Source organism: Herpailurus yagouaroundi, unplaced genomic scaffold (assembly GCF_014898765.1).
Source record: "Herpailurus yagouaroundi ecotype Mexico unplaced genomic scaffold, PumYag 161, whole genome shotgun sequence".
Taxonomy (NCBI): domain Eukaryota; kingdom Metazoa; phylum Chordata; class Mammalia; order Carnivora; family Felidae; genus Herpailurus; species Herpailurus yagouaroundi.
The window spans coordinates 3064494-3091786 of NW_024412402.1; the positions used below are offsets into that span (position 1 = coordinate 3064494).

Here is a 27293-nt window from a genome sequence, read left to right on the forward strand (position 1 = left end):
GCCCGACGCGGGGCTCAAACTCACGGACCGTGAGATCGTGACCTGAGCCGAAGTCGGACACTTAACCGACTGAGCCACCCAGGCGCCCCAATAAGAACCACTTTAAAAAGCATGTAAGCCTAAAACCACAATGTCATACTAAGCTACATGAGAGCAGTGAAAAGGGACAGAGCACAGTCAATCCAAGTTAGTATCTTTAATGATGGGGTGAGGAATTACTGGAAAGTTTCATGCCTACATAAAAAAACGTCTGGCAACACAGTAGACTTCTCTAAGGCAGACAACCTGAGGAAAGCTATCTAAATTACAGAGAACATTTAAGAAAAAAACAAAACAAAAACATCATTAAACACAAACACTAAAAATGGTAAGTAGTAAAATTCTATCTAGCAGAGGACCTATTTAATTCTTATATTCAAATCGCGTTATTTCCAAGATGTTTGAAATATGTAAGTTTATATATGTTTAGAGCTCCTCGGTTTTGTTTTGTTTAGGACCCACTCATTTCTTTTCTTTTTTTTTTTTTTTATTATTATTTATTTTTGGGACAGAGAGAGACAGAGCATGAACGGGGGAGGGGCAGAGAGAGAGGGAGACACAGAATCGGAAACAGGCTCCAGGCTCCGAGCCATCAGCCCAGAGCCCGACGCGGGGCTCGAACTCACGGACCACGAGATCGTGACCTGGCTGAAGTCGGAGGCTTAACCGACTGCGCCACCCAGGCACCCCAGGACCCACTCATTTCTTAAACGACTGTATTATTCTATACCACAAAGATCTCCTCAATGAAAGTTAATTTTAAAATCCAAGTCAATCTAGGATGAGATTTGGGAATAATGCTGCTGACTCTGGTAATCTGGTTCCAGCGTCCACAGGCTTTCATTATCTATCCCTTTCAGGAACTCTCTAGGATATTTAACAGTATCTTTTTCAAAAGTCTATGTAACGGTGGTTGATAACATCAGTGTCACTGGCGGGGGTCCTGGTGTTGCTCTGTATAATGACTTTTCACTTGAGTTCAACAGTGTCACTGATATGGCTTTAAAGCAAAATATTCAGCAATTCTTACCCTGAAAAATTTGGAAATACAAGTCAGAAGGGAAACAAACTTGAAAAATTCCAAACCACTATGGTACCCAAACCAGTGAGTCAGGGAAAAGCAAGTATGTTAAAAAAAAAAAAAAAAAAAAAAAAGTACATCTGTGAAATCATGGGAAGCTACCCTCTCAGAAACGTGTCAAAGATTTGTCACTCGCAGAGTACACACACTCATTTCGGAAGAGGATAAGGAGAGCACTCATTCCATTTTAATACAAGGAAAACAATGCAAAAATGTAAGCTCAGAGAATGCTAAAAAAACGGAGCATTCTTAAATTTTAGCTCACCTACTCAATTACACATCACAGACCTAAATTCCATACCTTTCCAACTGCTTCTGATGTTTCTCCTCCCTCGCCTGAGCCTTCATCTGCTGCACTTCAATAGTATCAGGCTTCCTTCTCCGCATGTACAGTTCATGGTTTCCCATACATAAAGCCAAAATCCGCTTATTGATTCTCAGACGAGGTGCATAAAAAACAAAATCCTAAACATAAAGTTTCTGAATTAAAATTTTCATGAAGATAGTGTCTCTCACAATAACATGCACTAAATTTTAATATGTGGTATGAATTCGAATGTCGTATTATACACAGTTCAGAAATCATAAAACTTCCTACCTCCAAGTGACTAGGCCATGTTTGCACTGGACTAGGAAGGCTAGCAGCGAACAAGTGTTTTAACTGCTTCTTAGGAATGAGGATTGTTAACAAACATCACCCACCTTACAGCTGAATCTCAGTTAAAATAAAACCCTAATATTTATGTCATAAAAAAGATTAAAACTTTGTATATTTACTAGCATTCATTATTTTCTCACTGGGAAAGTTAAACTATGGAAAGAGCGAGTCAGGAGCAAGTCAATAAATGAACGATGCCACTCTTCAAATGATTATCACAGCAAAGTGGCAGAAATTAAAAAAGAGTTAATACAGAACATAAAGAATTTTACTTACAGGTGCCTTTTTGTCGATTGGCTTTATAACAAATTTTTTGTCATTAAATGAAATATTTCTGATTTCACTCCAGGGAAACCCAATTTTAGGTGTTAACCTTAAAAAATGAAAGCATTCCTTTACTTAAAAGCAAGAAACAAAAGGCAAAATTCATTAACATTTTGGGGCCAATTTAGCTGAATGACCAGTCTTAAGAGTGCCAGACTTTCAAATGCATTACCTCACTTATACTACTGACATTATCTTCTAAGGGGAAACTTGATCAGTCACATAAAACAAAGAATAACTATCAAAGGATTTCATAAATGCGTCATGAGCCTTGAAAGCATCATACTTGCTTTCTTAAAATTACCTAGAAAACACTAGCAACCCAGAGTGCAGAACTGAGCTTCCTGGGGTTCTGTATTAGCTCTATTTAGAATCAAGCTGCTACAACTATTAAAAATGTTTAAGGAGAGGGAAAAAAGAAGTCTTCATAACTTTTCGTGTGATTTATAGACCTGTTACTAAATATGAAAATTTTTTAATTCCTTCCTCTCTTTACTTTAAAAATGAGTATTTGTGAATAATATTAAAAACACAATTTTCAGTATCTTTAATTTTTTTTTTAAGTTTATTTTAAGGGGGGGGAGAGAAAGTAAGCACACACAAGTCGGGGGGGGGGGCAGAGACAGAGGGAGACAGAGAGAATTCCAAGCAGGCTCCACACTGTGAGCACGGAGCCCAATGTAAGGTTCGAACTCACAAGCTGTGAGATGATGACCTGAGGCAAAACCAAGACTTGGACACTTAACCGAATGAGCCACACAGACGCCCCTAAATTTTTTTAATGTTTATTTTTGTGTGTGTGTGTGTGTGAGAGAGAGAGAGAGAGAGAGAGAGAGAGAGAGAGAGAGAGCCGGAGGATGCAGGGGGAAGGGGCAGAGAGAGGGAGACACGGAATCTCAAGCAGCCTCCAGGCTCTGTGCTGCCAGCTCAGAGCCCGACAAGGGGCTCGAACCCAAAAACCATGAGATCATGACCTGAGCCGCAGTTGGACACTTAACTGACTGAGCCACCAGGCACCCCTAATTTTCAGTATCTTTAAAATGATTCATTTTATGGTATGTGAATTCTACCTCCAAAGAAAAAAGGTTAAGACATTCACACACACCAATGTTTGGGTCAATGACAGGGCTGGAATTCCAACGTTAAACCTATGCAGCACTTACCTCCATTTTACCACACCACACACATACTGGAATAACAATTTTCTTCTGCTTTTCATATATTTTACTGTTTCAACTACCCAATAACTGTTTCAACTGTTATCCAATAACAAGTGTGCAAAATGATTATGACATCCATGCTGGCCAAAAGACATCTTTTTAATCAGTCTTCTGAGAACTGAGTATGAATTTCTACCTATTGATAGTTCTTTTAATTCTTAAGGAGATTAAGAACTGAAGCACAGCAAATAATTTTTTCTGCATAAAACTTTATCAATATCCACGACTTATACTGCCCTCTAATGGTCATTCAAATGTCAAAGTTACCTGCTTGAAAAGGGGGGGGGGGGGGCGGGAGAACACAGTTTTTTTTTTTTTATTTTTTTTTTTTTAACGTTTTATTTTTGAGACAGAGAGAGACAGACCGTGAGCAGGGGAGGGGCAGAGAGAGAGTGAGACATAGAATCCAAAGCAGGCTCCAAGCTCTGACCTGTTAGCACAGAGCCTGATGAGGGCCTTGAACCCACAAACCGCGAGATCATGACCTGAGGTGACGTCAGACGCTTAACTGACCGAGCCACCCAGGCGCCCCCACAGTTATTTTTTTAATGTTTATTATTTATTTTGAGAGAGAGAGAGAGGGAGAAAGAGAGAGCAAGCACACGCACGCACACAAGTGTGGAGTGGGGCGGGGGGAGAGGGAGAGGGAGAGAGACAATCAGAAGCAGGCTCCAGGCTCTGAGCTATCAGCACAGAGCAAGATGCAGGGCTTGAACCCACCAACAGCAAGATTACAACCTGAGCTGAAGTCAGATGCTTAAGTGACTGAGCCACCCAGGCACCACAAGGAACACAGTATTTTTCAGGTAAGGCTGTACTATGTTTACACATTATTTTGAAAAATTCTAAAGCAATTTCCTCATGTAATTCTCACAACAATCCTGTGAGGTGAGCCTGGCAGTTACATGAATTTCAAAGAGTTAATAACCTGACCAGGGTCACAAAGGCAATTAGTAGCAGAACTGTTAAACGAACCTAACCAGGCTTTTAAAGTTGTCCACTATTTTGACTTTTAAAAATATTTTGGAAATACAACAGATTTTAGCTATTTAAAAAAAAGTGATGGGGCGCCTGAGTGGCTCAGTCAGTTGAGCGACTGACTTCGGCTTAGGTCATGAACTCACAGTTTTTGAGTTTGAGCCCCGCGTCAGGCTCTGTGCTGACAGCTCAGAGCCTGGAGCCTGCTTCTGATTCTGTGTCTCCCTCTCTCTCTGCCCCTCCCCAACTCATGCTCTCTCTGTGTCTCAGAAATAAACAAACATTAAAAAAATTAAAAAAAAATTTAAAAAAGTGAACCAGTATAGATAAGAACAAAATCCCTTTTGTCCACAATCTCAAATCTTAGTCCTTCCCATCCTGAGCTAACCCCTTCTCTTTCATATTCCCCATTTTTACCTGTAAGCATATTTATAATGGGTAGTCTAGTAGAAACTAATTCAATGTTTTTTAAAAGAAAGAAAAGGGAAAAAAGATTTGGGCCACAAAATTGGGTCTGTAAATCCATTTTGCTTTTCAAAACTTTCAAGATATTCTATTCTGAATGATATAGCCTTTTAACTTGCTTGGTAATATAAGTAAAAACTATATTATCAGAGTAAAATTAGTAAAATGCTCTCTTTTAGACTTATTGTTAGAAATGTTTATTTTATCAGATATTTGTAATAATGAAACTAAAATTCTAGACAGAATAAAGAGAAATGCCTTAGAGGAAGACATTACTGGCATGGACTTAAATGTTTATGTGGTACAGCAAATAAATTAAAGAAAATATAAAGCAATTGTAGCTATCATTCCTAAAAGCATTTTAAGAGTCTGATATATTTTATACCAATATAAAAATTACTACCTGGTCAATTAAAAAAAAAAAAAATAAAATAATAATAATAATAATAACACAATCTACTATGCTTACTTGATATAGTGATATTCTACTTTATTGATGTTCAAAAAATTCAAAACAATTCCTATAAATGTCTAAAAAAAGGTGTTACAAAATACAATAAATCATGTATCTATTAATTTCATTCTCATTGCTCTTGATTTCTTATATATGTTAATTTCAATTTCAACCTATATGCCAAGCATAATATTTAAGGAATTATTCTTCACCTATACAGGGAACAAATTTAATTAATTTACTGGACAGAACTCATTAGAGAGCAAAAGAAGTGAATCACTCCATCTGATAAATACACTGAGAAGCAGAACTCTGAAGCTATAAGATGTTGCAAAGATGGAGACATGATATCCAAAAGTCTATGGGGCCGTAACTAATCATTTAAGCAAGCAAAAAAAAAAAAAAAAAAAAAAAAGGCAGTAAGAGTAATCAAGCCAAAAAAGAACTTTTACAGACACAGCATAAAATTAAAGCCATACAGATCATTAATGACTAGTTTTTACCATGCAACTAATTTACTCACTTGTCATCATGCTCATAAATATTCAGACCCAGAGCATCAACGCCTAGCCACAATTCGGTTCCCTTTTTATTTTTTATTTCAAAATAGTTGACTCCATACATTTCTAGATCTTGTGCAATCTTGAGGTATTCCATCATAGAATCTTCCCTGTTAAAATAAAGTTTATTGTAATACACTTAAATAAAGGTAATACCAAAAAAATTACAAAAATACTTTGGATTACAATGTAGTGCTTTATATTTATTCATATAAGATGAATGATCTTTGGGGGATAATCTGATATATTAATACATGCTATGAAATAAAAATACTTTGAGGAAAAACACTAAGAAAATAGCCACCCAAATACCTCAGCATTCCTCTGTGTTCTTCATGCCAGTTCTGTATTCTTTCTTCCCACTGTTCTTTTGTCAGCTTGTGTTGTTCCAAAACACTGTAAGGGAAAAAAAATCTATGAGAATGACTCTACGATTCAAAAATCAACATTCATTTAAAAGTCTAGACTTAGGGCACCTGGGTGGCTCAGTCGGTTAAATGTCTGACTTTGGCTCAAGTCATATCGCGGTTTGTGGATTTGAGCCCACATCAGGCTCTATGCTAACAGCTCTGAGCCTGGAGCCTGCTTCAGATTCTGTGTCTCCCTCGCTCTGTGCCCCTCCCCTACTCATGCTCGCTCTCTCCATCTCTCAAAAATGAATAAACATAAAAAAAAAAAAATTAAAAAAAATGTAGACTCATTCAGTACCTTAACTGTGATGGTGGCTGTCATAAAGACCTATATACATGATCAAATTGCACAGAACACACACACACACAAATGCCTGACTGCAGGTAAAACTGATAAAATCTGGATCAGGTTGGCGAACTGTATCAGTATCTTAGTTGATATCGTACCCAATATGCAAGACGTTACCAAAACGTTGGGAGAAGGATACAAAGAATCTCTCTAGTTTTTACAACTGCTTGTGAATCTGGAATTATCTCAAGATAAAAAGTTTCTAGAATCCTGAAATTATTTTAAATAATACATTTTTAAAAAACAGTTACACAGATACTTTATGGGAATTGAAATGTTTCCAATGAATACACTATTGGACAAAAGAAAAAAAAGGAAAATGACTTTCTCATTACTAACAGAAAAATAAGAGAACAGAGTGAAAATCAGAATTCTCCAGCCTTAATTTCTTCCTTTACTCTATGTATTTACTTTCCTTGGTGCTAAATTTAATTGTTATTTTCTTTAGATAATACTTTACATAAAATTATACAAGTGAAAAGTTATACTTTTTACCATCCCACACTCTCCAAATAACTTTATTAGTTTCTTTTTAATCCTCCCAGTGTTCCTTATGTTAATATAAGCAAACCTATTTTCTACTACTAATATCTTAACACCAAACCAGCAAATTCTACATGCATATATCTGCTCTACACACTACAGATTATTTATTTCTATTCTCTTTGGGTCAGATAATGATAATTATACATCTTTCTTTATTGGTGAATCCTCAGATCCTACTTTATTAATAGCAAAAGCTGTGGTGTTAAAATATTATCGTTCAACTGCATAAAAAATTTATGTGAATCCTAGGAACGTCTTGGCGGTATAAAGGAATCTCAGAATGTCGTCATCCTTTGCACAAGTTACTCACTATTTAGAATGGATTCCTTAATGAGGTCTCAAATAAACCATTATGTTCTTACAATGCACTGCTCCTTTCTCTGTGTATGTATCCTCTTTTAAGCCCTTGGCTTTTTGGGAGAGAAGTTTTGTCTTCTCCCTTAGAGCAATTAAGTTTCTACATTTTTCTTGTCTTTATACTTTCTCTTGCTGCCTTGCCTCCACTGCTCACCAAGAGGAATGTAATCAGCCTTGAGGGCCTAATCAGTGCAGCCAAGTGCTGGGATCATGCTATTAAATAAATCTGAAGGTATGGGTTAACTTGGATGCCAGTAAGATTTATGTTCTAGTTTTTTATACCCTGCATTTCAAATAGCATTTGTTTGCATTTTGCATAATACACTTGTGCTATTAATCTGTAGGAGTCTGCAGGTATTCAAAAATTCCCGCCCTCTCTTTCTTCTGTCCAGAAAAAGGAGTCTTTCTTCCTGGCTAATCTGTCTGACTTGGCTTTAAATCTGTCTATCTGGGCTTTTAAGGGACTTCTCTCTTCACTTTCCCAGGATCTATACTTCATCATTTATGACGGGACATATTTATTGTCCCCCACATGTGCGCACGCGCACACACTCACACATACATACTTAGATGGCAAAGGACCACCACATCCATATTGCTCACCACTATATGCCCGGTACCAGCACTGAAGAGGTACTCAAAACTTTGTAGCGAGAATAAAGGAATTACAGTAAATCAGCTCTTTCCCATCTTTTAAAGAACATGTCTATAAACTCATGCTTTCCTAGTTTTTTATTTTCTTTTTCACAGCCGAACTTCTAAGAACTATCCATATTCACTACCTTTCGTTTGCATACCTCGCATCTACTGCCTCTAGTCCACCACAATCGGGCTGCAATCACCAACACCATACGGAAGCTGCTTCTACTAAGGTCACTACCAATCTCCTTACTGCTAAACAACAGACACATTAGTTCTCCCTCATACTTGACCTGTTAGTACTATTTGACACTGCTAACCAGTCCTTCCTTATACCTTGGCTTCCATGATTAACATTCCTCTGCTATTATTCTGGACTCTGGCATTTTTTTCTCAATTATGCCTTACAGGAGCCACTTCCCCTATACTTAAAAATTAACTTCCAACAAGATCTGTCTTAGGCCTTTTGTTCATTCTAGACATACTGTCAAGTTCATCTCTTTCATTCCATGGGATAATTATCTATTTGCTGATTATTCCCAAAACTGTATCAGACTTTGTTCTGATTCACACCTACAAATGAATACTGTCTCCCTTGGTTATACTGGTTATGTTTCAAACTCAGTAGATTCAGAACGGAAATCTTCCTCCCCAAAAACATATTCCTTCTCCCCATATCTTGGCAAAACCGTATTACCCACTACCTAGATGCCCAAGTCAGAAAAGTGGCACATAAAAATTTATGTATATCTAGTTCTTTTCAAAGGAGAGAGATACTATCTGGTGGATCTGATCATCCACATCACGAGAGAGCTAAACTGTACTGTGGGAGAACAGATTGCTTATCCAGGTTTTTCTATACAAGAACTAATAGCATCCATCAAAGGCATCAAATTGTGTTTGATTTATGACTACCAAATAATCTGATTACTAATTCCCCCCCTCGGGTACTTAGTGAGAAAAAGTGTACTATACCATATATAAAATAAGTTCATCACTATGAAAGTATTTTCTCCATTTTAAATACAAAAATTAGTATTCTGATTTTATTTTTTTAAAGGAAACTTACTGTATGTATGTATTTATTTACTTATTTATTTATTTGGGGTAGGGGTGCCAGTGAATCAGGGGCAGAGAGACAGAGAATCCCAGGAGGGGTGGGTAGGGGGAAGGTTAGAGAAGAGAGAAGTGGGGCTCACCCACAATGGGGCTTATGTATTACCCAAAGTGGGGCTCATGTTCACCTGAAGCAGGGCTCAAGATCACCCAAAGTGGGACTCGAACTCAGGAAACATGAGATCATTACCTGAGCAGAAGTCAGATGTTTAATGACTGAGCCACCCAGGTACCCAGTATTTTCATTTATGAGTAAGACTCTTTTAAGCTCAGATAGCTTAAAATAGTTCTCCAAACATTACCAACCTGAAGAACACCTATCTGTACCTTCAAAATTATGGACCAGATCTTGAAGGGCACGTGCTATCATCCTCCCTTTTAAATTTTTTTTTTTCAACGTTTATTTATTTTTGGGACAGAGAGAGACAGAGCATGAATGGGGGAGGGGCAGAGAGAGAGGGAGACACAGAATCGGAAACAGGCTCCAGGCTCTGAGCCATCAGCCCAGAGCCCGACACGGGGCTCGAACTCCCGGACCGTGAGATCGTGACCTGGTTGAAGTCGGACGCTTAACCGACTGCGCCACCCAGGCGCCCCTCATCCTCCCTTTTAAACAAAGTGGGTTACAGCACACAAACATTAAAATAAAAAAATTAAATTTTGCTTAAATATGATTCCCGTGTGTAAAATATTATAAAACATCACCTATTAAATGGAAGCCAATTACTTCATCTTGCGCTCAACTAAACAGCAATCTAATCTAACAAAAGAAAAACCATCGGGGCACCTGTGTAGGCACAATTAGTTAAGCGTCCAACTCTTCGGCTCAGGTCATAATCTCACAGTTTGTGGGTTCGAGCCCCACACTGGGCTCTGCACTGACAAGGCGAAGCTTGCTTGGAATGCTCTCTCTCTGCCCCTCCCTTGCTCTCTCTTTCTCTCTCAAAATAAATAAATAAACTTTAAAAAAATCTTGGGGAAAAAAAAGATCTATGTAATACCTGAGATAAAGCATGCCTATTCTACAAAAAATTAAGAAACTGTAAGGGTAATGTTGATTATACATAATATTTACCTTAGGCCCTGATTTAAAACTTAACCTCCTGTGCATTTTACTAAGTACAAATTATACCTCAATTATGGCACAGAGTTGTGGAATCACTATGTTGTATACTTGAAAGTAATGTAACACTGTGTGCCAAATATACATCAATAAAAATAAAATTACTTCAATCTCAATTAAAAATAAAAACTAATCCTTATCTGAAACAAAATTCTACTGTGCTAGTAATCAACTATTTAATTCAATGCTTGAAAAAAAATCTTGAGACAAGAACTGGGGTTGGAATAATAATTGAAGCTAAATAACCACAGATTATGAGGTGTCTCGTATTCCTGAGTCTTTGGTGAACAGCATGTATTATTTTATCTTCTTAGGAATCTATTACTTCCTCTATAGAATTAAAATTAAGTTTTTAACTTTTTATTTTTTTCATTATTGTTTTTAAAGTTTATTTTCAGAGACAGAGAGTGCAAGTGGGGCAGAGGCAGAGAGAAAGGGAGACAGAGGATCTTGAAACGGGCTCTGTGCTGAGAGCAGAGATCCTGATGTGGGGCTTGATCTCAAGAACTGTGAGATCATAACCCGAGCCAAAGTCAGATACTTAACCTACTGAGCCATCCAGGCACCCCAGTTTTTAACTTTTTTAAATACTGTTTTGTTTCTTTATTTAAGTAATCTCTATGCCCAACATGGGGCTCGAACTCAACCCCGAGATCAAGAGTTACATGCTCTTCCAATTAAGCCAGCCAGGCACCCCGAAAAGGTGTCTGAAACTCAGTTTTCAGATGCCTAGTCTAGGGCTCCGCTCAGCACGGAGTCTACTTAAGATTCTCTCACTCTCCCTCTACCCCTCTCCCCACCCCTGCTCGCATGCACTTGCTCTCTGAACAATGAAAAAATTAAAAATACATGTTTCACTTACCGCTGGGGTAGGAGTCTATCATTAGCCAGGTAGCCCGGTTTATGAATCTCTTTATTATAATCTCCATACTTGGCCTGAACAGCATAGGAAGCCAAAAGAACTGCTGTTTCTGGAGGACAATATATCTCATCATTTAAGATAGCTTCCTTAACTTGAAGGAAGAAAAGTCTCTGGGTTATTTCTTGAATTAATTCCTCAGAAACATCTTCAGGAAAGAATTTAGCTCTAAATTTGAACTGTAAAGGATTCTCTTTTTTAACATCTTGCTGTGTCACCTGGAACAATAATTTCAAACATCATCAACAAAAATGGTAAGTTCATATCAAATTCTTTTTTAGAAGAAAGTACGATATGAAATATAAATAAGATTCTAAATCCATAAGTAAGACTCTAGTGTGTAAGTAAGATTCCAAACTTACAAGAAGCTTATTCTTTATGTTTAAGTCAAACTGAGTCAGTTACACCTAATATTTACTACACGTTAAGTTTTCAAACAGGAAAAGTGAACATTTCCTTTTTCTAAGATGATAACCTCATGGTAACTTATTGAATTAAAAGACATGACACCTTTAACGACTCAGAGATAATTGTAAAAGGAGGTCTGAGGTCAGTCAGACCCTGCGCTTTCCTAGTACAAATTCATGATCATAACTTCAAAATAACTTAATTACTAGTTGAATTTTATACATATTTTTACCTTTTTATTTAGTTTAAGCCATGTAGAATAACCTTTGCTGTCCACATACTGCAGCCCAAAAAACCAGACCTCACGCAAACCAACTGTTTTCACCACCTTAAAAAAAAAAGTTCAATTTCAGTTCAACATTCACAGTATAAGGAAATGGTCCTGTATTTCAAAAGAAAAACAAAACCACAGAGGTATTATAGGTATATTCCTTTGTTATAAAGATCTTTCTTAAATTTCATGTATTAATTAAAGGAACATTTCTGAAAATTTAAATTCAGGTTTTATATAGTTTATAATGTCATTTCCATTTTATGTGATCCATTTTTTTATACCTCTTCTTCTTTCTCATCTCCCATCATGACCCCAAGAGATCACAAGAAGTCCAGGAAATAGATACAAAGCTGTCATAATCCCACTTGCCTATTTCAATTTATCTCCACAACTACATAACTGGGTAGGCAAGGCAAATAGTATCATTTTGGTGATAAGAGTCCCTGAGGACATGTAAAAGCCATACCTCCTGATGATCCAGCTGGTGATTTCATGCCCCCTTCTACTATACCCTTCACCTACCATCAATATAAATATTCTATGTTCTTCCTTCACTGAGCAAGAAACCATTCTTGGAACGTGCCCAAATTTTACCCTTCTGCACCTCTGCTCATGCTTCTTCTTCTGCCTAGAATGTTTCTTCTGTACTTTCGCCCCCTTTTGAATAATTTATTCCTCAAGGCCCAGCTCAACTAACACACCTTCTGTGAATGAAGCTGTCCTATTATACAGATAAAATTAATCACTTGTTCCTTAATGTTCCCACAGCACTTTATCTAGTATCTATAGCTACTGGGACATTGATTCTATCTAATCATAAGTAACTGTATGAGAAGTAGTGTGTCTATTCACCCTCCTTCATTCTTTAAAACTAAGGACAGAGATTACTGTCTTATTCATCTTAATTATGTCATCCTATAAAGAATTAGTAGCCCATGGAAGGTACTCAAAAGTATTAGAGTAAATAGAGTGGTGAGCTAGGACCCACCCAAGAATGTACCAACACTTGGAAAAAGCTTATTTTTAAAAAAAATCTATTTTAAGATGAAAGTGAGGGAAATGAGCCAGGAGAGGTGAGAGTTTATTAGTATTTTTAAAGCTTGAGAGAAATATTCAACATTAGTTTTAAGTGATATTCTTGGCTTATTTTTTAAAAATAGCTAACAACAGGGGTGCCTGGGTGGCTCAGTCGGTTAAACTCCAATTTTGGTCCAGGTCATGATCTCACTCACAGTTTGTGAGTTTGTGCGCCGTGTCAGGCTCTGTACTGACAGCTCAGAGCCTGGATCCTGCTTCAGATTGTGTCTCCCTCTCTCTCTCTCTCTCTCTGCCGCTCCCCTGTTCACACCCTGTCGCTGTCTCAAAAGTAAGTAAATGTTAAAAAAATTCTTTTTTAAACATATCTAAAAATGTGTCAGGCTTTTGGATTTCAAGATAGCATACTGAACCCTTCAGTTGACTTTCCTTCTCTTGAAAAATTCACTGAAATTACACACACCAAAAAAATTAAAAATCAGAAAAAAACATTTAGCTCTGCTAGGAAAAGTTATCATCAAAAAAACAAAAACAAATTTCTACATGATATGGGATATAAAGACTCACACTGATGCAAAAACTGATCAATGCCAAACAACCAAAACTTGAACCTACACAAAGGAGATCCCAAGTAATTTAACTTTGGCAAAAGACAGGTTGTCCCATCAGAGCCAAAGAAAATATTCCAGCTCAGAGCAGCAGAGTAAGAAAAGTTACTTAGGTCAAAAGCAAGGGAGAGCAATGTATCAAAGTAGCCGCCTCAACTGTTGCCTTTAGGCTTTGCCAGATTCATGAGCTTGCTAAGGAAAGGCGGGATCTGCCACAGTGGGCACAAAGGGCAGTACCTTAACTAACTGGAGACCATCACAACAAACACCAGGAAGAACAAGAAGGCTCAGCTGTGAAATTCTTTAAGAGGCCCTATCTCTTCAGTGCTTTTCCTAGTACTTCTCAAAAGGTTCTCAGAAACTTTCAGACACATACTTTTGTACGTAAAAACATACTTGAGGAAGGTGGTGCCTGAGTGGCTTAGTCAAATGTCTGACTCTCGACTTCGATTCAGGTCATGATCTCATGGTTTGTGGGTTCAAGTCCTGAGGAGCCTGCTTGGGATTCTCTCTGTCTCCCTCTCTGCCCTCCCCAACTCTGGCTCTCTTGAGCATGCTCTTCCTCACACTCTCAATAAATACATAAACTTAAAAAAAAAAAATACTTGGGTACTTAACTACAATATATGTATACTTATCTATAAATTATACACAGGCAAAAATCACAGTAATACATTATAAAACATGTATTTTTAAAGTAACTTGAAAAAGGACAAAAATATAAATAAACATTTTAGGTTTTTTTTCTTGCATCCTAACAGATCATATTGAACACTTCTTAGGGGTGCGAATACTCTAATCCCACAGGCGGAAGCTGTAAGTGAAGGATAATGTGGGAAGAATCAGGCAGTAAACCAAAGGACCCCAAGCACTCAATTAGAGCCCCCTATGCACAGCAGCTGACCTCAAGCTCATCATGATCAGAAGGAAGGCCTTGCTACAGATGGATTTAGGCTGCTATGGACCCTTGCTTGAGAGGACCCCTATCTCTAGTCTGCTCCTGGTCAGGCCCTAAACCTACCTACCTGCCAACCCACTCCATATGCTCACTATACTCAAGGTAAAGCCTGGTTTTAGATCCTGACATTTGGACTCAAGAGAAGTTGTCAGGAAACAACAGTGACTCCAAGAAATAACTGCTTAGGGAGCACATTACAGATAACCATACTCCTTATCTAGAACTTCACTTATACTATGAACTGGGTGTGTATCAATTGCTGTCCTATGTACTTTCCATGGATGGATTCTCACTTAACTCACAACGACCTCCTCAGGGAAGAAGAGTGCAATCACCATCCTCATTGTACAAATGAAACAAATGAGGCAAAGCAAGTAATTTGTGCAAATCAAACAGCTAGAGCTGGGACTCTACCGCAGGCAGTGTGGCTCCAGAGCCCACACTCTTATACTACACAGTATTGCACTATAACAAAGGAGGTGTCCTTTCCCCCTGCTATCCAAACGAAAGCAACTCTGCTTCATAAAAAACAAGTATTTTATTTCTCATATGCAATACCAAAAAGGCTCACTTGCTCATTAGTTTTTGACTAACACAAACACTACACTATGACATTTCAACTTGCTACAAAGTAAGTACAATGAATACCGACTCCATTAAAATTTTTCAACTGTTTATTTACTTTATGGGGGAGGAGCAGAGACAGAGGCAAAGAGAGAATCCCCAAAAGACTCTGGGCTGACAACACAGGGCTCAATCCCACAAACTGTGAGTCACGACCTGAGCTGAAATCAAGAGTTGAATGCTTAACCAACTGAACCATCCAGGCACCTCTCCATTCACATATTTATTAAAGTAAAGTAAGATAAGCTATATATTCACAAACAGGAAGCCGAGAAGAATCAAGAGAAGAGGATATCATATTAGTTCACAAGGTAAAATGTGTATAAGGTATGGTGCATGTAGCTGCTTATGATTTTGCTTTAAGAATTTGCTCACTCACAAAAAAACCTTTCATCTTACAGAAAGACCTTATCAGGGCTTTCAAGATCATCAATTACCTAATCAGGAAGATTAAGTATACTTTGTTAAGAAAAGAAACAACTTTCCAGGAATTTTTGAATTTTATATCATATTTTGGATCGGTATGTGATAGAATGCTACAAAATAAAACCAAAATATCTACATGGTTACTTACTGCTGTACACTAGAAATTCTGTCTCCTGTTCTGTTCTCTAAGTTCAAGGAAGTCTAACCACAGACTACTGCTCTCTGGCTCAGCTCAGATGTAAAAGTTGACGTAAACATCCACCCCGGAGTCTCATGCCTTGCAAAATGTTATCACCTTTCTCCCTTTTGCAATCAAGTCACCTTCCTAACCACTTGGCCTCTGGGTACCAATCTCTTTCCTCCCCTTCTCAATAAAACATCAGTTACATCATCATACTGCAAAACCTGGGGAACTTAAGAGTTTCATGCTCTACCCACTGAGCTAGCGGGGCACACCTGGAGAGCTTAAAAAAAAAAAAAAAAACAACTAACTAATGATTTACAGTAGGCCCCAGACAATTAAATCAGAAGCTCTGGAGAAGGTTTCCAAGCATTGCTTTTTGTTTTTTAAAGCTCCACTGGTGACTCAAATGTGCACTCAAGAGTGAGAAAACAAAGAGAAGACCCATAGTCCAAATTCCTTAATATGACACCCATGTTCACTTATCATGAGGTTACAACACCAAACAGATGTTAGGTACCTCCTTATAGCCTATAGTTCCCTGTGCCTCTGCTCCTGCCATCCCTTCTGTCTAGGATCTCCACCCACCCCACTGTGCACAGTATCTTTGAATCCTTTTTTTGTCCTCATTACAATGCTTTAGACAGCAGATGTTAAAGAAATACCTGCTAAATGGTGTTGGGAAAACTGGACAGCAACATGCAGAAGAATGAATCTGGACCACTTTCTTACACCATACACAAAAACAAACTCAAAGTAGATGTAAGACCTAAATGTGAGACAGGAAACCATCAAAATCTTGAGAAGAAAACAGGCAGCAACCTCTCTGACCTTGGCCACAGCAACTTCTTAACTGACGTGTCTCCCGAGGCAAGGGAAACAAAAGCAAAAATGAACTACTGGGACCTCATCAAGATAAAATCTTCTGCACAGCGAAGGAAACAATCAACAAATCTAAAAGGCAGCCTACGAAATAGAAGATATTTGCAAATGACGTATCTGATAAAGGGTTCAAGAACTACAAATAATCCTGTGAAGAAATGGGCAGAAGATATGAACACTTTTCCAAAGAAAACATCCAGAGATGAAGATACTCATCATCAGGGAAATACAAATCAAAACCACAATGAGATACCACCTCACACCTGTCAGAATGGCTAACATTAACAACTCAGGCAACAACAAAAGCTGGCGAGGATACAGAGAAAGAGGATTTCTTTTGCACTGCTGGTGGGAATGCAAACTGGTGCAGCCACTCTAGAAAACAGTACAGAGGCTCCTCAAAAAACTAAAAATAGAACTACCCTATGATCCAACAATTGCATGTTTAGGTATTTACCCAAGGGATACAAAAATACTGATTTGAAGGGGAACATGCACCCCAATGTTTATAGCAGCATTATCAACAAGAGCCAAAGTATGGAAAGAGCCCAATGTCCACTGACTGATGAATGGATATAGAAGATGTGGGGTATGTGGATATAGAAGATGTGGGGTATGTGTGTGTATATATATATGTATATATATACATATATATGTGTATATATATATACATATATATGTGTGTGTATATATATATACACATATATATATAATGGAATATCACTCAACGATCAAAAAGAATAAAATCTTGTCATGTGCAACAAAGTGGATGGAACTAGAGTGTAATGTGCTAACTGAAATAAGTCAGTCAGAGAAAGACCAGTACCATATGATTTCACTCATGTGGAATTTAAGAAACAAAATAGATGAACACAGGAGAAGGGGAAAGTAAGAGGGAAGTAAAGCATGAGACTCTTAACCATAGAGACCAAACTGAGGGTAGATGGTGGGAGGGAGGTGGGGGATGGGTAAAATGGATGATGGGTATTCGGGAGGGCACTTGTGATGAGCACTGGGCGTTATATATAAGTGATGAATCACTAAATTCTACTCCTGAAACCATTACTACACTGTATGTTAACTAACTTGGATTTAAACAAACAAAAAGATACAAACAGAAAAAAGAAAACAAAACAACCTAATAATTAATTTTAAAAAGTCCTATCTCTCAAATGCAGGAATGAGAAACAACAGTGTCTGTACACACTGTGCCAGGTATCTTGAATAGGTACCGTGAAAAATTTCAAGTGCCACATTGCTGCAATACCAGTAAAATCACAGAAAAACATACAAAGAAGTTGCAACGTATTCCACTCTACATTGTCAAAAGCTGCATACTTCATGTGGTTAAACGATACCTGGTCAAAAAGCTGCTTGCCAGTTGTATTGGGCTGAATGGCAAACTCCAGCTCAGCATCCATGGTGGTCACTCTTACGTTGATCTGCAGTAAAAACAGAAGGGAAAATCACTAGGATACAGAATATATTTATTAAGTATTAAACATGAGAAAATATTATCTGATTTATAAAATAAAGCATAATGTGCAGGCAATAAAGAGCTACTCCATAATTGTACCTAGTATTTTCTTTATTAAAGTAACCAACTTTGATTTTAATCACAGGAAATCTAAAATCTGTTTGAAAAAGAACTTATAAAGTCCTCTTTTAAAAACATTTATTGACTTCTTGGCATATAGTAGGCACTAGGCCATGACCTTTCCATCTTCTCATTTAGCCCCTGCAACAATACTAGGAAATATAGTCATTTCTATAGAAACTAAAAGAGTTCCCATTATTTGCCCACAGGGATATCAAACAGCAGAGTAGGTATTTCAACTGAGCCATAACTCCAAATTCTCTGAATGTCATTCACTATCCTGTATTTCTTTCAACACAAAATTCAGATAGTTTTATTCATATTGCAAATATACTGACTTTATAAAAAGCATTCTTTGACCTTTGTTAAGACTCTATCCTAAATTCTCTTTTGTATAAATACCTTTCTAACTGGGTATCTCACCAAAATCTTAATATGCCTTAATGAAAATAATTTTAAGGGGCACCTGGGTGGCTCAGTCAGTCGAGCGTCCGACTTCAGCTCAGGTCATGATCTCGCAATTCGTGAGTTTGGGCCCTGTATCAGGCTCTGTGCTGACAGCTCAGAGCCTGGAGCCTGCTTCAGATTCTGTGCCTCCCTCTCTCCCTGCCCCTTCCCCACTCATGCTCTCTGTCTCTCAAAAATGAATAAACGTTGGGGCACCTGGGTGGTTCAGTCAGTTAGGTGGCCGACTTTGGCTCAGGTCATGATCTTGCGGTCTGTGAGCTCGAGCCCCGCATCAGGCTCTGTGCTGACAGCTAGAGCCTGGAGCCTGCTTTGGATTCTGTGACTCCCTCTCTGTCTGCCCCTCTCCCACTCATGCTCTGTCTCTCTTGCTCTCAAAACTAAATAAACATAAACAAATTAAAAAAAATAAACGTTAAAAAAAATTTTTTTTTAAAAAGAAAAGAATTTTAATTCCAGAGTATCATCTTCATTTAGAGTTTACCATCATGTGGTACAAATGTACCTTTTTAACTCATACTATTAGAACTCTAAATGTGACTTATTTCCCCTTTACATTTACATTCCCCCTGTACATGTAGCTTTTATCTGAAATACGTTCTCTAAACAAATAAACCTTACCAATCTACCTTTCTTTAAAATAATGCCTGTTAGGAAATATGCATACACATATACATGTAGCATACATAAACAATGAGGCATAACAACATAAAACCTATTGTCACAGAATATGTATTTGGTCTTCATTCTGTTTCTTGGCAGAGAGTTCCTAAAGCCCCTGGAATTTCCTGAATGACAGAAGTGAGTGGAGCATTTTTTGTTACTCACAAGCCCCTTTCAACCACACCTGAGTTTAGGCTAATGAAGTGACTCCAGATGGGCCCATACACACTTCATGATGGGGGCTGGTAACCACAAGAACCAAGCATGTGATTACAGCCACTACCCTAATCTCCAAAGAGAGGAGTCTGGGAAGTTGGGTTAATCGTCACTGGCTGTACGTGATTTGATCAATTGTACCTACATAAAGGACACCTCATAAAAAACCTTAAACAAAGGGGTTCACAGAGAGCTTCCAAGTTGATGAATGCATCCACGTACAAAGAGAAAGGTGGACTGCAAACTCTACAAGAACAGAAGCTCCCGTGCTCTGGACCTTCCTGGACTTTGCCCTAGGTGCCTCCTCTTCCTCTGTATCTTTCACTTGTATCCTTATAATATCCTTTGTATTAACCAGTAATAATAAGTAAAAGTGTTTCTCTGAGTTCGGTAAGCTGTTCCAGTGAATTACAGTACCTGAGGAGGGAACCGTGGGAATCTCCAATGTGTAGCCAAGTTAGAAATGTGGGTAACATGGAGATCCACTATTTGGGATTGGTGTCTGGAAGCGACAGCAGTCTAGTGGGACTGAGCCCTTAACCTGGACTGTCTGTGCTAATCTGGGTAGGCGGTGTCAGAATGAATTCAACTGCAGAACCCACAACTGATGAGTACACAGAACTACAGAATTGCTTGATGTGGAAAACCTATACAACTATCACCAGAAACCGAGTAATGAAAAAGTTTTTCTTTACCCATAAAATCTACCACTCAATTTAATAACAAGAAATGGCAAATTATGCTGTGGATACAAATCTATTTCTTCTGAATTTTCCTGTCCTCAATCCCCCACAGGTGAGCAATAAACTGAATTTTTTGCTTGTCATTCTTTTTTTTCAAATAATACTTTTCAGGTGGCGCCTGGGTAGCCCAGTCAGTTAAGCACCTGACTTCAGCTGAGGTCATGACCTCGTGGTTTGTGGGTCAGAGCCCCACGTCGGGCTCTGTGCTGACAGCTCAGAGCCTGGAGCCTGCTTTGGATTCTGTATCTCCCTCTCTCTCTCTACCCTTCCCTGCTCCTGCTCTCTCTCCCTCATAAATAAATACATAAACAAACATTTAAAAAAAAAAAAAGAATAGTTTTGGGGCACCTGGGTGGCTCAGTTAAGTGGCTGCCTCTTGATTTCAGCTCAGGTCATGATCTCACAGCTGGTTCATGAATCTGAGCCCTGTATCAGGCTCCATGCTCACAGTGGAGAGCCTGCTTTGGATCCTTGTCTCCCTCTCTCTGCCCGTCCCCTGCATGCACAGTCACGCACTCTCAAAACTAAATAAAGGTAAAAGAAAATTAAAAACAAAATAGCTTCACCACAAATGTGGGTATCTGTATGTAAAATATTCAGTTTTTCTTGATTTTTAGCTGTGTTAAAGTTGTACAGTACTGAATAAGAAAGTCTTCTTTCTTGATATGGGCAATGGCTACAGAAGTATATTTTACTTTATGAAAATTCATCAACTAAACACAATTATGTTCTTCTCACTATGTATATTCTATTTCAATAAAAAGTTTATGGGCACCTGGATGGCTTGGTCAACTAAGCATCTGACTCTCAATTTTGGCTCAGGTCATGATCTCATGGTTTGTGAGATCAAGCCTCCTGTCAGGTTCTACACTGACAGCACAGAGCCTGCTTGGGATGCTCTCTCCCTCTCTTTGCCTTTCAACCCGTGATCTCTCGCTTGCTCTCAAAATAACATTAAAGAAAAAAGTCTAAACAAATGTTTTTTCACCTTTGTATTTCTAAAATTCATTGATTTTTTTTGTGAGTAGTTATAATTCATTCTATTGCTATACAATTAATTGTTAGAAAATAATTTACCCACTTTCTCATCAATGGACATGGTTTCTAATTTTTTGGTTATCAAGAATACGGTTATGAACACTCCTGTATATGTCTCCTAATATGTATATATCTGAGTGTCTCTAGAAGTAAATACTCCGATGAACTCCTGGGTAATAAAGTATGAAGTCAAATTTACCATGAAAAAGTGAACTGTCTTCCAACAACAGAAGTCCTGCTGATCTGTATTTTCACTAACAACGGGTATTACTGGATTTTTAAAATATCTGACAATCCAGTGGGTATAAAATGGTATCTCTATATGGTCTTACTGTGCAGATCTGATTCCAAAAGAGGTGGAGAACATTTTCATAGGTATAGTGTGCAGAAATCTAAGGTAGCCCCCATGTCTTCATCCCCTGATGTCACCCTCATGATTATGTTACATTACACGGCAGAAGGCATTTTTTTAGATGTACTTGACCTCACCTACAGATGTAGTTGACCTCAAAATTGAAGGATTGTGTGTGAGTGGAGCTAAGCTATTCACAGGAGTCCTTTAAAAGCAAAGTGTTTTTTTCTGACTGGTTGCAAAGGTCACAAAAATTCAAAGTGTGACAGGAATTTGACATAAAAGAGGTTCTCCACTGCTGAATTAAAGGGGCCATGGGGCAAGGACCTGACACCAGCCTCTAGGAGCTATCTAGATAGATAATTTACATAATCCCTGGCCAACAGCTAGTAGGAAACAGCTAGTAGGAAAATGGGAACTTCAGCCTCCAGTAATTAAAGATGGATCATTTTTGCAAGAAATGAATTCTGCCAATAGGAATACACTTGAAAGAAGACCCTGAGTTCCAGAGGAGAATGCAGCTGGGATAGACCTTGACTTCAGGCTAGGGAGACCCTGAACAGAGAACCTACCCAATCTTATCATCCCTTATTTCTAACCTACACAAATATGAGATAATAAATGGGGACTGCTTTAAGCTACTAAATTTGTGGTAATTTGTTAAAGAATAACAAAACTAATATATTATGTTTACTGACCACTCAGTCTCCTCATCTTTGGATGTCTGTTAACATCTATTGCTTATTTTTCTACTGGGTTGTCTTTTTTTTTTTTTTCACTACTATGTAGCCAATCTTTACATATCCTACATAATACTAATACCTTGATAATTATTTGTATCACACACAAAAAAAATCTTCTCCCAGTTTGTAGTCTGTCATTCTATTTTGAAGTGTCCTTTATAATAAACATATTAACTTTAATGTTGAAGATATGTTGTATTTATGGGTGTCACTATTTTGGGCCATATTTAAGAAATCTTTCTCTACTCTGGAGTCTTGAAGATACTCTTCTATTTCATACTAAAGTTGTTTTTCATAATTTGTCTTCAATGATTTTTGCTTATGATTTGAGGTAGAGATCCAATTTCATTTTTTAATCTCCATAAGGATAATGACATGGGGATTTAAAACATCTAAGTGATGTATATTGATTAATTTGCTTCCTGAAGACAACTGAAACATATCAAATATCTACAGGTCTGGGGTCTGAATTTGCGCTATTCTGTTGCACTGGTTGACGTACTACTCTGTCAAAACCACACTGTTTTAATTACTACATCTTTCAAAAGTCTTGCTATCTGGTAGGAAAAGTCTCTCCTCATTATCTTCAAGACTTCTTGGCTATTCTTGGTTCTTTTTTCTTGTTCCTGACTTCACATAAAATCGTAAATTTTCAAAATACCTATGATTTAAAATGGAACAACACTAAATTCATTAGTCTCCTGAGGTGAGAAATAACGTCTTTTCAATACTGACTCTTCCTATCCATGACTGTGGTTCTCTCTGTACATTAATTTAAGTCTTCTTTAAAATCTTCCAAAAAGTGTTTCTAATTTTCTCCCTAAAAATTCTATTAATTTGGGTACCTGGCTGGCTCAGTCAGTACAATGTGTGACTCTTGATCTCAAGGTTGTAAGTTCAAGCTCCCCCCTACTGGGTGTAGAGATTACTTAAAAAAATAAAATCTTAAAAAAATCATATTAATCATTTGTTAGATATCGTTCCCATAAATCACTATGATTTTGTCACTATTATAAATACAGGTCCACTATCCGTTGATAATCCCAAAGGCGTTGAAAACAAGTTTATTAGCTAATTTCTAGCAAAACCTTATTAACATGAAGTGATGGGTGACTAGCTGGTGAGTTTAATTATACCATTTCAAATGAATACTCACACACTGACATAGAAAAACATTAATGTTTTTGAGGTGATACACCAGGTCTTGAGGGAAGCTTCATGACATGACAGAGGCACATAATAAAGTATATATTCACCTTTATAAAATCCAAAAGATTCCAAATACTGAAACTCCTGTAGCTTAAAGAGTCTCAAACAAAAGATCGTAGATTTGATGAAATATTTTTCCATAACATAATTGTTTCTGCTTTTGCTTTTGTAGAAATGCAACTCATTTCTATACTGATCATTTTATCAGGGGTTTCCCTGCTAATTGTTATAAGAGAGCTGTAAATTCCCATGTTTATATAAATCAGGGGTCAGATTGGGATCCCCTCTCTCTGCCCCTCCCCCACCTGTGTACGTGCGAGCTCTCTCTCTCAAAATAAACATTTAAAAGTATACACACAGGTCTGCGAAGTGTGACTTGACCAAGTTTACGTATCTACTAAGTATAAAAGTAAGCCAACAGATCAGTGGAAAACACAGAAATCAAATTAATATACAATTTATATCTACCTGCACATATAATTTTGAATCCTTACTCTAAGGAATAGTACATCAATGTTTCCACTCAATTATAGTAACAGTTTTCTAAAGTAACTATAAACTTTCATATTGCTATCAGAAATATTAGAGCTCCAGTTGATTCCCATTCTTACCAACACTTGATATTATTAAGCTCTAATTTTAGCCTTTATAGTGACTATAAAGTGCTATCTCACTGTAGTTTTGTGTTTCCCTGTAACTAAAGACATTGAGCATCTTTTCATGTGTCTGCTAGCTATCAATATATGTTCTTTTGTAAAGCATCTGTTCAAAGTTTTTGCTCATTTTTTAAAAACTGGGTTATCTTATGGAGTTCTAGAGGAATTGTATATTCAATTACTTTCTCCTGTTCTGTTTCGTCTTTTCATTTTCTCATTGCTCTCTTTCAAAGGACAAAAGTTTTTAATTATGATGAAATCCAATGTGTTTTTTAAACGGTTCAAACTTTCAAAAGAAGTAAAAATACAAAATAAATGGGTAAAACTTCCTGTATATTATCTAAGAAACTTTACCTACCCCAGGGTCACAAAATGTTTTCTTCTAGCAGTTTTACACTTTGAGCTTTTGTATTTAGGTCTATGATCGACTTAGGGTTAATTTGGTGTGTAAATTGTGAGATAAGGGCCAATATTCATATTCTTCTATATGGATAACCCTTTGTTCCAAACCATTTGTTGGAAAGAATTTTATTTCCCCCATTGAATTGTGTGAAAGTCTTGTAAAAAATCTAATGAATGCATATGGGTAGTTGCATTTTTGTTTCACTGATTCCATTATCTACCAACACCATATTATCTTATCTTTGTAGTTTGTGACTAGGTCTTAAGATACAAAAGTGTAAGTTTTCCAACTTTTTTCTTTTTAAAAATTGCTTTAGCTCTTCCATATAAATGTTGGCAGTTCTACAGACGTTTTACAATCAGCTAATCAATGTCAGCCGAAGAAGCCTCCTTGGATTGAAGTGACGGAATTGCATTCATTCTACCATTACATTGGGTACAGATGACACCTTAATAGCATTTTCTAGACATATCTACGAACATTACAGAATATTATCCTCCAAATTTAAGTCGTTAACTTCCCACAAGTTTTCACTGTAGAGATCTCGTACAGTTTCTGCAAATTTATTCCAAAGTATTTCCTATCTTTGATGGAGTTACAAATACATTTTTTTATTTCATTTTTCAAATTTTATACCAGGATATTAAGAAAGGCTAGTGATTTTTAAAAATATAAGCCTGTGTCCAACAATCTTGCTAAAGTTATTAGTTCTAGTAGTTGGTTTTTAGATTCCTGAAGATTTTCCACATAAACAACTGTGTCATCTGCATCTGCAACAATGCAAATGTACTCTTTGTTACCTACCTGCTGAGTCTTTAAAGTAATTCCAAAGAGATATTCATGCCAGGAAACTCAAATAGCTATAACCAATGACTTTCTTAAAAAGATAGGTGGCCAAAAGAAACATTGAAAGACAACACCTCAATTTTGTTAGATGAAGCAAAAACATTTATCCCAAGAAAAAAGGAATAAATCTTAGTCAAAATCTATATTAATTATACAACTAAGTAAAATCATACATACACCCTTAAACTAAAAAATCTAAGACTATACAATATCAGCATCGGTGTCACTAGCATCAAAGCTAGAACTATGAGAAAATTAATGCATGGATCCTTCCAACCTCTCATTACTTCCTCCTGCTTAATAAGAAGTTACTATTTACTGAGCACTGAATGCTCCAAGTTCTCATAATTCTCACCAAGTTCTCTTAAGTAACTAATTACATCTCCATTTTTTATATGAGGATATTAAGAATTGGAGTCTGAAGTAATCTAACAAAGGTCACAGAGGGTAAGCAGCAGAGCCAGGATACAAATGAAGAAGTCTGGCTCCAGAACCCACGAATCTCAACTACAGTGCTACCTGTACCTCTTTTTCATTAGTTCATATAATACTTCATTCTAGCCACATTAATCTAAAACAAGACACCAGCAGCAGGATGGATGGGCAACACCAGCAGCTGGATGATGCAGCTTTTTCTTCCCCAATGACTCTACCATAATATTTTGCCTTGTTCCAAGAGGAACTGAATGCTACTGACATTTTATTAAGTAAGTAGTGGTAAAAGCAGCGGTAAAAATACACTTACTGGTTTCGGCATTTTCCTTCTCTTTTTGTCACCTTCTTTAAAAATTCACGTTTATGAATTCTGTTGTCACCTTCAGTTAAAGAAAAAAGAAAGCAAAAGAGATCTATTACTTTCTAATTCTCTAAAAATATTTATACTGTGATTTAAAATAGTACACATCTCAAACAACATCATATAAAGCACACCAACCACCAACTCAAAGTTTTAATTCAGTCAGAGACAACACAAAGCAAGGAAGCAAGACTGCTACGGATCCAAATACTGTCTCTGTCTGAGTCAGGTTCACCTCTACACTCAGCCTGGTAGAGGAAGGAATATAGTCAAGGGGAGACACAGATTCAAATTCTAAAGAGATGAACTCAAAAACACTTTCTGACCTTTTTTCTGTACACCAAAGACAAAAGGAAATTCTGATTAATATAAATTCTAAAAAGGTAACTTTTAAAGGAAATTATTTTCTCTTGGAATTTAAAAAACCCAGGTAGAAAAAATTGTATCAAGTAGTTTACTCACCTAAGGTGTATTCAACAGTCATAGACCACACACTAGCAATCTGCATGCTACTCACAAGTAAGCTGGTGGCCTTCACTGAAATTTAGAGTTGTCCTTAAGACCAATGTTAAATTCTATCTTCTCTGTGTAAAGCAAAAGTGAATCCTAATCCAAGAAACCCATCATGCTATACTGTCTTAGGGTAAACGTTCTTAAAAACATCTAACAAACCAACCAGAAGATCTAACATTCTTAACCATTAGTCCAGAAAAAATGATTATTCCAGTTTGAAGAGCCACAGTGAGGTACATTAGATAAATCACTTAAAAATCAGCTTCCGCTGGTAATCTCTCTGCTGTGAAAATTTATCCACTATACTAGCATCAATATATAATTTTGTTTTAAAACTATATTACAGCTTTTTAAGATGCTATAATGAAGCAGAAAACTGTCCAAATTGGGAAAAAATGAAACACTGAAGTCATTTCCCT

At 37.2% G+C, this 27293-nt stretch overlaps 1 protein-coding gene across 2 annotated transcripts in view; it reads right to left on the reverse strand.

The window, feature by feature from the left end:
* RDX (radixin) overlaps positions 1-26380 on the reverse strand; it is a 78241-nt gene extending 51861 nt beyond the window's left edge. For both annotated transcript variants that reach the window (XM_040482921.1, XM_040482922.1), the window contains exons 1-8: positions 26311-26380; positions 17993-18076; positions 11879-11974; positions 11182-11456; positions 6092-6175; positions 5743-5889; positions 2055-2151; positions 1422-1585 (exon numbers count right to left, since the gene is read on the reverse strand). In XM_040482921.1, coding sequence (XP_040338855.1) covers positions 1422-1585; positions 2055-2151; positions 5743-5889; positions 6092-6175; positions 11182-11456; positions 11879-11974; positions 17993-18076; positions 26311-26322 — 959 coding nt within the window. In that variant the 5' untranslated portion in view covers positions 26323-26380. The remainder of the gene's footprint in view (positions 1-1421; positions 1586-2054; positions 2152-5742; positions 5890-6091; positions 6176-11181; positions 11457-11878; positions 11975-17992; positions 18077-26310) is intronic.
* Positions 26381-27293: the final 913 nt, after the last annotated feature.